Source organism: Ammospiza nelsoni, chromosome 1 (assembly GCF_027579445.1).
Source record: "Ammospiza nelsoni isolate bAmmNel1 chromosome 1, bAmmNel1.pri, whole genome shotgun sequence".
Lineage (NCBI taxonomy): Eukaryota > Metazoa > Chordata > Aves > Passeriformes > Passerellidae > Ammospiza > Ammospiza nelsoni.
The window spans coordinates 117,228,065-117,242,943 of NC_080633.1; the positions used below are offsets into that span (position 1 = coordinate 117,228,065).

Genomic DNA, 14,879 nt, shown 5'->3' on the forward strand with positions numbered 1-14,879 from the left:
AATTTGGCTGCTCTGTATGTGAGACATCTTGCCTGAGTGAATTTAATTGCACCATTGAGTAAAACTAAAGCCATGAACACTGATGCACTACAATTCTAGCAGAGGTATAAGGTTTAGTTTTATATGGCTTCTTGTTTGGAGTTATTAACTATATGGAGGAATAAACCCCCTTTAAAACTCTTTTTTAAAACATTACAAAACCCACAATGTAAAGTTGCCATGAGCCAGCCAAAAATAATACATATGGCATTCAGGAGTGCAGTTGCTAATTGGCTGCTGCCTGAGAAAATGGTACACTTGGCTTCTACTTAACACTGTGGGTTTGGCAGAAAGCCAGATTTGGGGTGAGGTTGTGAATGAAGCTGCATGTGGTTAGGGAGGAGTTCAAATGATTCATGTCTTGGAAGTTGTAGTAAGCAGTGCAGTATGTACTTGGGTAAGCAGCTGGAGGAAACTCCTCACCCATGTCCGCCCCCACAAACCTTTTCCTACACCTCCACTTGTGTCTCTGTGTGGGGACCATAGCCCATATCTCAGATAGTTTTTAGTTTAATAAGTTGGGCTGTTTAGAGATTTAATTCGTGTTTCAACATTTCTTTTCTTTTAGACGGAGAACGGAGAGGAAGTAGAAGTAGAGGAGTTCTATGTAAAGTACAAAAACTTGTAAGTAAAGTTATGGGTTTGATTGCTGTCCTTAAGTTCATATAACTTCCAAATAGCATTCAAAACTGGTTTTGTAACTGATACAAATTATTATCAAACTGTAAGCCTTTCTATTGTTTAATCCAAAACAGTGACAAATAAACAGGGGAATACCTTGCATTGGTAGTTCAGGGTTTGACAGTGTTGTTTTAATTTGTGTTCTCTCCAAAATTAAATCCACAGGTTAAATTGCTCTGCTATTAAATACTTAAAAACTCATTATGCATGCAGGCTCATGAGCACACACCTGTGCTGTTGTAGGTCTAACTGCGAGTGTAGAGTGTGTGCAAACTACTCAAACTTAACCCTTGATGTTGTATCAAAAACAAGATTTATGTTGAACAAAATGTCTAAGATAACAAACAAATGAGATGGCTTTCAGCATTCCAGCAGATCGTTACCCCTCCTTGAAAGGAATGTAATTGTGGTGAGAGCAGCATGCTGTTTCACTTCTGGACTCTAAAACTGCAATGCAATCAGTATTTAAAATAAAACACTTCATAGCTGGATAAGCTCACTTTTCTTGTAGGAAAATAGCACACCTTGTGTATTTTTACCAAATTTTCTGTCTGAGAGACAGAAATCTGCTTTAAGGGTGCTTGTGGCAGCTAACTGCATGTAGTTGACTTCACTTTAAATATGCATAATTTTTGTACCCTTTGCACTATATTGTTGATTGTATAGTGTTTAATTTCTTAATTATGCTTTGTTTAGTTTTATTACATAGACATCATTTTTGTGTTAACTGTGCTGTCTTAGCACTAGAGCTTTTGACAGACTAAATTTATGGAGTGGGACAAGTCACTTTGGCAGAGATACTGTTCCTCCTTCTATGTTGTTACCGTGGAACTGCATTTACAAGGGGGTTTTCTTTTCCCTCTGTCAGTCTTGAAAGACTCACAAGTAATTTTGAGTTACAATGCTGTTCTCACAAAAAAATTATATAGGATGGTAGTACTTAAAATATTTGCATCTTTTGATTAACTTACGAAAATCCTACTCTTTGCAAGAATATGATGTTAAATAGTGACTTTAGCATAAGTGTCTTGTATAGTAATTATGTTTTAAATATGTCCAATAAAAATCATCCTAGTTTTGTGCCAAACTAAGTATAGAGGGTATGTATTCAAATTTTGAGTGGGAGTTGTTTCTATTTCCTGACAAGTTTCTCTATTAGTAAGTATAATTACTTTGAATAAAGATGATTGGTTAATAACCTCTGTGTTAAAGAAGACAGTGTCAAGTTTTCCAAGCATAGCACCACAACATGCTGGAAAGATCTAGTTGTACTAGTGGAATAAATCAGGAGTGCAATGGAAACAGAGTTTTGAGTAAGATTTTTCTGTTTCATCTTCTAGTTCTTACCTTCACTGTCAGTGGGCATCTGTGGAAGAGCTGGACAAAGACAAGAGAATTCAGCAGAAGATTAAGCGGTTTAAGGCAAAACAGGGCCAGAATAAATTCCTTTCTGAAGTACGATTTTTTTTTGTTTGTTTCTTTCTTTTCGGTGTTTAAGGAATATTCTTAGGAATTCTTGTTCCATATGCAAGCATTACAATTTGGATAACTGATATATCAGTAGCACCTATTCTGGTATAAAGCATTCTGGATGCAAGTCTTGCAAGTTTATGAAAGTCATCTATCCTGACTGTATGCTTTTTCCTATAGTTTTGGTTGTTTTTGTTTTCCTTGAAGTGAGTGGCTAGTTATTAGCCTTGTAAGCCTGACTGAATCAGTACCATGTCTTTTTTCTCAGAAGCTGATTATGCCAGAAGAAATGCATGCTTTTTTTCTATGTTATGGACTGCTGCTCACTAGGGATTCAAAGCTTTTTATCATCAATTTAATTTCACTTAGAGCCATAAGCAGAAATGTGGCAGGGGTCCTGTCAATAAAAGACCAGATCTGCTGATTTGTGTCTCTGAAAGATTACCTTTTAAAAAAATGCTGTCTTTTAAGAAAAAAAATTAGTCTTCATGAGCTACTGTGTTTATTTATTTATATTTATTTTTACTGTATCATTCAAGCTGAAACAAAAAACCTGTTGCAAATTGAAAGCTTCCACCTGTTCTAAGTGAAGACAGCTGGAATTGTTTTCATTTTCTCTTTTTAATATATTTCCAAGTGGAACACAAGTTACTGTAAATATTTGGAATTTGTCATTGTTTCAGAAAAAGCTCTTAAAATATACAGTTTTTAGTCCTTTTGGCTGTCTCTTCGATTGAAGTGGATCTTAAAACTTGAAATGCAATGCTTTAGTATGGCAGAGAATCCTGTAAGTTGTTTAGGGCATAGGAACGAACCTGACAAATTGTGATTTTTAGAGAAACTGTGTATGCATGCATTGTGTTTTCTCTGATTTTGAAATAATAATCTTTAAATCTTGCTTGTAAAGCGTTAGACAATTCCTGTAGTTAAAATAATCCAAAGGCACTTAGAGTACAAGGCTCTAATTTCTTTATTGCAAGCTGTAGTTTTCAAGAATGCTAAATGCAGTGCATGCCATAAGCCTTTTCGATTGCTCATTAGTGAATTGTAATTTCACACTTCATTTAAAATATTCTTAAACATTCTCTCGCAGTAAAAGGTTTCACACAGTAATTAAGAGGCCCAGTTAACAAAGTCTGAGAAGTCTGATTCCCTCACGGGGAATGATCTTGCTGAATTGTAGCATTTCAATTAACATGTTGAAGTTTGCCAAATATAAATTCTGTGTCACCGTGACCCAAAATATTATTGCCTGGTGAAATACATAATCATTTTTCCTCTCAGGAAAGGCTAATAGAGATATCTTTTATATTTTTGCCTCTCTCCTTAAACAGATTGATGATGAGCTTTTTAATCCAGATTATGTGGAAGTTGATCGAATCATGGATTTTTCACGTAGCACAGATGATAATGGAGAGGTAAACAAAACTTTGTTTAGTCCATCTCTAGTCATATTGACATTGTGTTTAGAATTTCTTGTTTAAATTCTATATATTTGTATTATTAATATCTAATATATTAATTAGACTTTATTTAACATTTACAGAAACTACCACAATATATATGTATAAAAAGTAGGAACATGTTTGAGAAAACATTGGCTAATGTAGCAGTTTCTCTTAAATAAAGGAGGTTAAGTGAGAATTCCAAACTTTTTAATGTTACCTTTTTTTTTTAAAAAAAAAGCACACAAAACAACCAACCAAAAGGCAAGAACAATGAAGAAGTTATTTAATATTGTAGATATATTGAAGATACTTAATATTGTGGAAATATGATGTTCATGCATGTAATGCAGAATTTAAATGAAAATTGCAAGAAACAATCTTAGCTAAATGTCATAATGATTTAGACTACCTGTTACAGAAGAAGTCCTGACCTCACTGTTACTTAATTTTAAATTATTTGTTCTGCAAAGAAGATGATTTTGTCTTCCAGCAGATTCCTTTTTGGTCCTGGGAGAATAGAAAGCTTCACTGGCAGTGTCTGTATTTCCACGTTGTTCTATCAGTGAATGGTGATGGTTGACTTGTGTGTTATGAAGTTTCTGATAAATCAGTCGATTTTTAAATATGTAGTAAAGCATAGAATTGTAAGGGCTGAAATGGGAATATTGTTTTGCTTCTAAATTTTAGTCTAACCTTACTGATTTCAAATGTGTTCTGCTCATTTTGCTGGTAAGCCTGCATTCTCCAGGTTCTCATTTTACTTGGTTAGATTGTCAAGGTGTCAGCCTGCTGTTTGCTTATCCTTCTGGCTGAATCAGGCATTCAGGTCTGATCAAGCTTTTTGAATTTCATCTAGCCTGCAGATCTGTAAGAAAGGGTACCTGTAAGAAAGGGTACACACTTTTATTCTTTCTGTATTGTGAGATAATGTAATTTTTGTCTTAACCCAGCCTGTCACGCATTATCTGGTGAAGTGGTGTTCGCTTCCTTACGAGGACAGCACTTGGGAGCTCAAGCAAGACATCGACCAAGCCAAGATCGAAGAATTTGAGAAACTGATGTCTAGGGAGCCAGAAATGGAGCGTGTGGTAAGAATTGGCTCTATATAGAGGATTTTATTTGAAAATAGTAAAGTAATGTGGTCTTTTAGAAACCACTAATGGGATTTGCTGTATTTGAAACAGGAGCGACCTCCTGCCGATGACTGGAAGAAATCGGAGAGTTCCAGGGAGTATAAAAACAATAACAAACTCAGGGAATACCAGTTGGAGGGAGTAAACTGGCTTCTTTTCAATTGGTACAACACGTACGTAAAACATAGCTTACTGCTGAATCCTGCTTTGGAAAAGCTTTTATAGCTTATTTAAAATAGCAGTCTTTTAAAGTAACCTGCTAAAGTGAGATTTTAAAATCATTTACATGTCTCACTTTTTGCTGCAGTAGTCATATACAAACTAATTTGGGGTGGAACTTGAATATTTTAGATAGATTCTTGTGGCAAGTGCTTTGGGTTCATGCATGCCCCTGCTGCTCCTTCCTCCCCCTTGTGAACTTGAGAGGTAGATAGAAGGGATATATGCATGCTGACTGCCTCACAAATCATAACATTTATTTAAAATGCAAAATGTTATGATGCCTTTTCATTCTAGAAATATCTGGTTTATTCAGGTTATTGCCTTACTGATTTTCTCTGTTTTAAGTTGGGAATAAATAATTCAGCCAGTTTTTATTCTTGTTTTCAGACGAAACTGCATTTTAGCAGATGAAATGGGGTTGGGAAAGACTATCCAGTCCATTACGTTTCTCTATGAGATATATTTGAAAGGAATCCATGGTCCTTTCTTGGTTATTGCACCATTGTCCACAATTCCCAACTGGGAAAGGGAGTTCCGCACCTGGACAGAGTTGAATGTGGTTGTGTATCATGGGAGTCAGGCGAGCCGGCGGACCATTCAGTTGTATGAAATGTATTTCAAAGATCCACAGGTAAAAGCTCTTCACCTTTCTTTTTCTCTTTTTTTTTGTATATGCTTTATAGTTGTTTATTAGTTTAAGCATCAATTAGTTTTTCAGTTCTGGTATGTTAGGTTTCAGTTAGAAATACAGATACATGTTATAAGAATGCTTTTTAATAGTGAGCAGTATCTCTCTGGGAATAAAGGGGCACCATGAAATGGTGCAACTTTTGTTTAGAGTTTCAGTCTTTCATGCAAGGTTTTTGTTATTTTGTGTTTCTGAGGGGAGTTGGCAGAAGAGCTTCTTAATGGAGAAACTCCTTTAAGTGGAACTAAGCTTAAAAATCAATCTTTGCCTACCATTCCAGGAAAGACCTGCTTGCAGAAATTAAACTTGTCAATGCCTCTTTATCAAATTTTGTAAGTCAGATATATGTTGAATGTGTGTTACTGTGCTTAGACTGAATAGTTGTGAGTGAAAGAAAGCAGAAATTAACTAGGGGTAGAAACAGAAAACAGAGGCTAAGAGGAGCAGCAGATCCCTACTCCTAAGTGGATGGCTTTTCCCAGAGTAAACAGAATTAAGGGAAATATAATGTGCATACACTGAATTTTATTGCAGAACAATAAAATATGCCTCCTATAAGAGAGAAAAATGGTAGAAGTTCAACCTGTGGAGTACAATTTTCAACTGAGCTTTAAAAAGTGAGAGTGGTGAATTCGTACATTTAGATTTTCTTTAAAGCATTTTATTTTACACCACTGGACATTTTGATTAATAAACTAGAAGGATATAAAATCAATATGGCACACATTAAGTGGATTTAAAACTGGCTAGCTGATATTTCTTGATGTAATTGTTAATGAGAAGTGATTTGCATTTCCAGCATAGTTCTTCAGGGATTGGTTCATGTCCATGAGCTATATAACTTACCAACGACCTGAAAGAAAACATAAAATCATTACTGAGGAAGTTTTCAACTGACACAAAGATGTGGAGAGTGGTAAATGATTAAGACAGTTCATGGATACAGAGTAAGCTGTATTACTTAATAAATTGGATCCAATCTAGCAATAGTCAGAATAGCTAAATGCAGGGCTGTCTGTGGACAAGGCATGAAGATGATTCTTACCACAGGGAGAGCTCAGCTCTGGGAAAGCTCTAAGACAAAAGCAGATCTTTTTTTGTCATGGCATGTGACCAGTTAAACCACTGTGACACTGTGGGCTGGTGTAGTATAAGTGCATGGGAGAAAACAAATCTTTAATATAAAGAAGAGAAAAGCCTTCTCCTCTTTGTCAGTGATGTGATCTGTGGTCCAGTTCTGCCTAGTGCTCACTTCATGCCCTCAAAGTGTGTTGAAAAACCAGAGTCTTAGAGCAAAGCTGTAAGAGAGATTGAAAGATAGAAAATGTGCTTTTACAGGTAAAAAACTGATTAAAACTGTTCTGAAGGTGATGACTGTGGCACAACTTGACATGCCATTAGGGCAAACAGAAAGAAGTATGTTTAAACATATTAGAGAAACGCAAAGTAATTTATATTAGTTAGAAGTTACAGCTGTGTGGTCTAGAAAATGACTCTTTTCTCAGCAATTTATCAGAGAAACTTTTAAATGAAAATCATATCTGTGTTTGTCAATGATTTATTTGAGTAACAGTTGCTTTATTGAGGTCTGGTGTGCCAGAGAAGTTGTGTATGTCCCAGGCCACAGCAGGAGTGCTGGAGCTAGATGATCTTTAAGGAATCCAGGCCATTCTATTAATTTCTAATATTCTTTATGATAATTCTCACATTTAGCTTCTTGCCTAGATGTATAATACACAAATGAAGTGGGATTGAAATCAGTTTTTCTGATTTTAAAATAATTTCTTAGCAGAGATCGATATTTTATATAATTTTAAAATTTGGGTTTATACAAATACTGTCTCTGCTGAATAGTTTCCTGTGTTAAAAATCATGTTTGTTTGCTATTTGAGTTGTACTTGTTCTCAGCATGTTCTTCTCCTTAGCAGTTACTTAGCATGAAGCCTGAAGGAATGTCATCTGAAAAATCCCACTTATTGTGCAAGTTCTTAGTTATTTTGCCAATGTTGTTTCATTGATTTAAAGGTAACTAAAGGGATCTACAGCAAGATGCAGCAGAAAGTTTTGTTCCCCCATTGCCATATTCTTAACTCAATTCTTGCCGTGAGCATGGCAGTCATTTTACCCCATAGTGAGTAATGACAAAGCACTCATGGCACAGAAAAATGAATGATTTTATGCTGGCTTTGCTCCCTGAACTGTCTTAAGAGTTGAATCAGACAATTACTGCATTTAGAGATAAAGGAGAAATGGAAAGAACTCATCCTTTTGGTGGCAGCTAGCTTAGATGTGTCACAAAATCACCTTCTGTGTTTCATTCTTTGTAAGAGTGTCAGCTGTGAAACACATGGTGGAAACCAAAAACAGGGAAAAAATCTCTTCATGTTCTGAAAAAAAGAGTCCCCATGTAGTGTTCACTCTGTCATTCTCCAAAGTACCATCACTGGGAATAGGATGGGAGACAAAAAGGGAGCAAAAGAAGACATGACTTAGCAGCATAATTTCTAGTTCCCTTGCCAGACACATCAACCCAGACATCAGGCATCTTTGGCTTTTTAGGTCTTAATATGAAAAGAGGCTTCTCAATCTGAGCTGTTTCTCAAAAAGACAATTGGACATTGAGAGTGTGTGAGTGGCTTTTGAAGGGTAGTAAACAACAAAGAACGTGCAAAAGAAGCACCTACTCCATGTGTAGTAGTGGGATTTTTCAGGGTCAGCCCCAGTTACTAGAGTCAAGTTGTTGTGAAATGCTAAAGAGTAGTCAATAATAAAATAAGTTTCTGCAGTGGTGTGACTTCATCAGTAAGGACCTGGTGTTATCAGAGACATTCTGCTATGAGGTTCACATAGAGAAGCTTGTTCTGGTATTCTTGAGCAATATAACTGACAGCTCTTCCTAGGGGCCCTTCCCTGGTTGGAATATCAAAAAAACTATGCTTTTTCTGTATTATTCCACCTCTGAGAAGGAGTTCTGCTTTAAGATTACAAAACCTATATGTGCCAAATACGGCTAATGACGGAGACTTGGAAAAGAGCTGACTCGGTTTGTGGTGGAAATTTACTTGGCTCGTGAAAAGGTTACAGCATTTCAGCTTGCTGGCTTTCAAAGCTGCCCACTTAGTGTATCTTCATCTGCTGTTTGTTAAGTAACAGCTTTTTTTGTCCCTAACAAGATAAATATTTCTGGACTATGCCATGAGAAAGCATTGTTGGGCAGGTCATTACTGTCTCGGAAATGCTCTTGATTTGAGTAGGCAGATTTAATGCTGAGTTCAGGATATCAGGTTTTCAATTATTTCATTGAGTCAGTAGCCAGTTCTGATCCCCATGGTTTGGAGAGGATTATATGCAGGTCATTTATAAAAGGATTCAGTCTTGCACAGGTCTAAGGGAAGAAATGGTCACCTTACTGTAAAATATGTGTTTCTTTTGAAATGTATTCAATATACAACCCATGACAGAGTCCTTTGAAAATGTGGAATAGCTTTGAACTTGTGTAATGCTCATCCTTACAGAGACAGTTTTTCTGCACAGACCCAGTGACACTGGAGGTACCAAATTACATTTTTCTTTGAACAGCATTGGGAAGAAGCTTAGCATAATGTCAGAAAGATGCTCATTTCATGTTCCTGAATAAAGTTTATTCAGGTTTTTTTTTAACAGTCTTTATATCAGTGCTGAAAATAAGACTGAACTAATGAACCAGTGAATGTGGTGTCAGACATCAAGTTAATTGTCCAGTTGAACTTCGCTTAACACAGACTTAGAAAAGTATTATGGAATTGTATGCAGATAGACATTCTGCAATTAAAAGCTCAGATATTTGCTTCTGCTAAAGCTGTTCACTAGAGTTGTTGTAGATTCCCCATCCCTGGAAGTGTTCAAGGCCAGATGGAACAGAGCTTTAAGCAACCTGGTCTAGTGGAAGGCATCCCTGCTCATGGCAGGGGTGTTGGAACTACATGGCCTTCAAGGTCCCTTCCAATCCAAGCCATTCTATGAACTGTAGGTGTTTTGAATCCCGAGTGTCTACTGGGGAAAAAAAAAAGATAAACAGTGAGCACAATATTCAAATAGTCATAAAAAGCAAACCTTAATGCACTTTTGTTGTATTTAGATTGTTTGGGAGGACCTTCATGTACCTTCAATTCAAGTAAAAAGATAATTCTCTTGATGAAGTCTGAAAACCTTATTTCAATATTGCAGCAATACATTAATGCCTCAAGGCATTAGTATAATCCATATGAATTACAACTGAAATACTTGTATAACTTCTTGGTAATCAATGTGCAGTGATACTGTAGGCCTATTTACAGGATTAAAAACAGCTATCATGAAGCCAGTAGCAAGCCTACAGAACTGTATTTCCCCATTTAGTCAGGAACAATGACTTAATTTGCTATAAATGTCTTGTCCATTCTACTATTTTGTATTTTTAAAAAATAGAATTTGATGGTGAAACAAATTGCTTCCTTTCTTTGCCAGGGAGTTTATTTTTAACATTTGCTGTTCTTTTAGGGTCGTGTGATAAAGGGGTCCTACAAGTTCCATGCCATTATCACAACATTTGAAATGATCTTGACTGACTGCCCAGAGCTGCGTAACATTCCATGGCGTTGCGTGGTCATTGATGAGGCCCACAGGCTGAAAAACAGGAACTGTAAGCTTTTGGAAGGACTCAAGATGATGGATCTGGTCAGTGTGAATCTCTCTTATCTTTGAGTCTTCTGTAGTTTTATTACTTCTGATTTATGGTTTAATCAAAAAGTAAAATAAAAGGGTTTTTTCTCAAGTAAATCATCAGGTGTTAAGGCAAATAAGAGAATGCAGATGAGAAAGTATAAAATACCTGGAAGCATATGCATACCTTCAGTTTTGGAGTGCTGATATTTAATAAGATTTTTCATTGATGTAGGTGTAGAATAATGTGGACTCTCCTAAGACAATAAAAATAAATTTATTCTTTCCTTTCTCTCCCTTCATGTGAGTTAATCCATAGTCACTTCTTCACATAGACATTTATTTAAAAGTGTAATGTGGTCAGGTGGCCCAGTTTGGCCATGAGAGTTAAACTGCTCTGTGTTAATATCAGCTTTAATGTTAATTTATTGTGTGGCCATAAGGATATTCTGTCTTATTGAATAAGGAAGGACAAGTGAGTTGGTTTCTGATGCTTACATAAATATGTATTATGTTATGTGTACAAAATAGGTGCATTAAACTCATATAGAAAAATAAGATAATGTGAAGATATTTACCTTTTAAAAGACACAATAATTACTTTGTTTTGGGCAGAATATTCTTTTAAAATGTGAGAACAATGCAGTCATGCTAAACTAATACCTGTAATTCAGTCTTTTAAAATGCTGTATACCTTTTGTTTTTCTTATTGTGGTTGCTGTTAGAGGAAACCAGAGCTTACAGTCTTACAGACTACAGATAGAGATATGGGACTTTTCACATTAGTTCTTGTTACTCTGCTAAATTTATGTTTGGCTCTGGGCTAGTTGCTGAACCTCTCTGGGCTCCTTCTCTAAAGCTACTTTAGTCTCTGCCACTCTTGTGCTCTATAGCATGTACTAGGAAGGTAGAACTCTGCTTCAGGTTTCCTGTTAGATCCTGTGTTGATCTCCTGGCCTGAGGAGATCAGTGCACTGAGGTCAGTTGGAGGTGTGGTAAATAAATGAATTTTTACTGGAAATGATGGATTAGGTTCAATGTTAGTTTGCCATCTGAAGTTCATTGTACTTGTGAAAGGGATGGGACATTGTGGACCAGTAAAATCTGTTCTTGTATCTTGGAGGACTTTTGAAGCTGCTTAAGTAGTGAAGTGTTTTTCTGGGCTATCACTGAAGGAACACCCAAGTACCAGTTAGAAATGTCCTGAGAACAGTTTTATGTTAGTAGCTGGGGGAGGGGAGAGGAAGCAAAGGTGAGACAGACATATGGTGACAAGGGGAAAGAATTTTGTGTATTTTTCCATTGGAAATTAAGGTGATGGATTCCTAGGCAACTGTTTCTTAACCTTGCAGGAGCATAAAGTGCTGCTTACTGGAACCCCTTTGCAAAACACAGTAGAAGAGCTTTTTAGCTTGCTTCACTTCTTGGAACCAGGTCGCTTTCCATCAGAAACCACATTCATGCAAGAATTTGGGGATCTTAAAACTGAAGAGCAGGTAAACTTATCTTGCACACTTACTTTTCTATTTAGATATTGTGAATTTATCAATTTTATTGCATATGAACTTCGTTATTTGCTTTTTAAAATAATACCTATTTTTTTCCTGGAATACCATGGTGGGTTTATCCCTTTTTTTCTTTCTTTGTTTATTCTCATTTAGTTGAGGGTTTTCTGCTTTTGGTCAAAAGTAATTCTGCCTTTTCACTGTTCTGGGCTCTTTTTGGGTTTTTTTTTTAGTCCTTTGTCCATTGGTCTTGCAGAAACAGGAAGACATTCCTTTTATTAAAATGTAGTGTTTGAAAAATAGAGGTGGGGTGTCTTGTAATGGTTTCTGGATGAAAATACTTCTATGAGAATTAACTTGTCAGTTGACATTCTTCCTTAAGCATCAGAGTGAAGGGACTCTCCCTGTAACTTCTGTGGAATTAATAACTGAGAGTTTTCTCAGTGACTTAAGTGCAAACAGGAACATACTAGAAACCTAATTTAACAAGAGGTAACCAAATAGAGGGAGGTTTTTTTTTTTACTCAGAAATAGATTTCTTGAGCTGTCCAAGAGAAGAAATGCATAAATTAATACAAAATAAAAGACCCTAGTAGCAACATGTGTTATATCTCAAATGTAAAATGTTTCTTTGTATGTATCAAAATGTTTTAAAAGGCCAAACCACCTTAATATTAGGAGGTAACTGAAGCATGGCATCTTAATTTGGCCCTTTGCTTCCTGTGGTAATAACTGCATGTATTTTTGTATGTACCTTTCCTGGCTTTGTCTGAAAATTCAATTTTTGATATCTTTCAACTTTTGCTTGCTTGAATTTGTTGACTTTCTTTGAGAACAACTCTTTCACACATCATAGTCTTAAGTTACAAAATAGCTCTTCTTCTGGCCCCTGGCCTCCTGGCAAAATAGGATATGTTTCCATAGGTTGTCAGTCAGAATGGACACTGACCTGAGAGAGCCAGCTCTGATGCAGAAGCCATGTAGACCTGTTAATGAAGTGTTTGAACTGGAGCTAATATATCCCAGCTCTCAACATATCTTTTGTATGGCCAGCTCAAAATGACTGGAAACTTTTGAATCCATACATGGAACTATTACTAAAATAATGGCAATGGCAGATCAGAATTAGATTGGTTCAACAAGTTCAGGAGAACTTCTTTATCTGTTGACACAGATGTTTTGGAATTGGGTTTAAGTGGTGGGACAGGTTATGTGTTAAAGGCTTGGGGTTTCCTCTCCATTCCTTGCAGTTGTATTCCATATATTTTCTCAATTGTTCATCCCTCTCTGCTAATTACCTTTTGTGTTCTGAAGTTGGTTTATTACTAAGGGAATTATGTAAATACAGGAGAAAGTGTTTTCTGTTCATATTTCTGCTGTGCAGCTCTGCATCAGGAGATGACCAGTTTCAGGGTGAATTAGTAGCTCTTCAGCACTGAGATGGTTTGTACTTTCAAGCACTGCCTAAAACAACCTAAATGCCAGGTGTTTTGGTTTTTTTTTTAATATGGAATACATTTGAGCTTTTTATGTAAGAGACTTTACAAAAACTTAAACTTAGCCTTTTTTTTTTAGGAAAACTGACATTTTCTTCTTTTCCCCTCCTACCCTTTAGGATGTGTCTTAATGAATATTCCAGAAAATCTGGGGACACTAAAAATTATCAGTGTCATAAGTAAAATACAGTGTCATAAGTGAAATACAATGTTTTCATTTTTAGACCAGTCCTAAATAGTTTTCTACGTCAGTGGATGTCAAAACTAGGGAAATAAGAAAATAATTAGAAGCAGATACCTAACGTGGGAAAATAGCATTAAATACTGATTAGTAATTAAAAGTGAACTGCAAAAGTTATCTTAAAAGTGTCAGATTTGCTAATTTAATGAAGGGTTACTTGGCATGATTTGTGTGCAGTCCCTGTCTAGAAGGATAGTTCTGAGTGAGATCTATTTAATTACAGACATCACTAAATGGAAGGGCTACACACCAAAAATAGACTTTAGAAATGTGTGTGTCACTGAGTTAACAAGGAGAACTTGCTGCTGAGTCACTGAAAAAAGATTTTTTACAATGCTCTCTACTTGGCATTTGAGGTAGAAAACAAGGTTTTTAGAATGAAGGAAATTGAAAAAGAATATTTGATTTCTAGCAGTTCTAATTCAGTTATTTTATTAAACATATGTTTTCCAGGTGCAAAAACTGCAAGCTATTTTGAAGCCCATGATGCTGAGACGTCTCAAAGAGGATGTGGAAAAGAACCTGGCCCCCAAAGAGGAAACCATCATTGAAGTTGAGCTGACAAATATTCAGAAGAAATACTATCGTGCTATTCTTGAAAAGAATTTCACATTTCTTTCCAAGGGCGGAGGTCAGGCAAATGTACCTAATCTTTTAAACACTATGATGGAACTAAGAAAATGCTGCAATCATCCATACCTTATTAATGGTAGGCTGCCTACTTTTCTCCTCATTTGAAAAATGGTTATGAAAATGTTCAATAGGTTTAAATTCTATTTTAGTGTGTCTTTTTATTTATTCATTCGTTTTAGGTAGAAAAGAGAGAACCTTTTAGATTCTCACAGGTATGGATATCTCCTAGCCAGGACAGCGCTGCTGTTGCAGCTGCTTTTTTCTGTGCTGCTTTTTTAAGGCTTCCTGACAGACTTAGCCTGGGCTGAGTTAATGTTGGTATTATAAAGTTTTCCTTTCTGTTATTTGTGAAAAACAAGACTTCAGTTACCATGCAGATTGTTGGATGGTTGCATGAATATGGTAATTTTTTCTTCACTTTTAGTTAGCTGCTACTTACTTTCTTGCTGTCAAACATCATAAGGTAGTAACTTAAAATTTTCTGAATAAAAGTTGCAGAGTAAGAAATCATGATTGAGCCTGCTTTTATGACCACCTGTTGTCAGTTACTTTTCTTAATTTGACTAGTAAGAGAAAGATGAGGGTGAATGTCATACTAGACTTCAGTGGCTTTTTCTGTGTGATGGTATTGGGGTTAGATCAG

The 14,879-nt window shown here is 36.0% G+C and overlaps 1 protein-coding gene across 1 annotated transcript in view; it reads left to right on the forward strand.

Annotated features, from left to right (window-relative positions):
- Positions 1–14,879, forward strand: part of CHD7 (chromodomain helicase DNA binding protein 7) — a 133,092-nt gene that overhangs the window by 91,654 nt on the left and 26,559 nt on the right. The window contains exons 8-16 of the mRNA XM_059466739.1: positions 608–663; positions 2,061–2,175; positions 3,525–3,608; positions 4,589–4,726; positions 4,823–4,944; positions 5,381–5,624; positions 10,200–10,376; positions 11,714–11,857; positions 14,057–14,312. Of these exons, the coding sequence (XP_059322722.1) occupies positions 608–663; positions 2,061–2,175; positions 3,525–3,608; positions 4,589–4,726; positions 4,823–4,944; positions 5,381–5,624; positions 10,200–10,376; positions 11,714–11,857; positions 14,057–14,312 (1,336 nt within the window). The remainder of the gene's footprint in view (positions 1–607; positions 664–2,060; positions 2,176–3,524; positions 3,609–4,588; positions 4,727–4,822; positions 4,945–5,380; positions 5,625–10,199; positions 10,377–11,713; positions 11,858–14,056; positions 14,313–14,879) is intronic.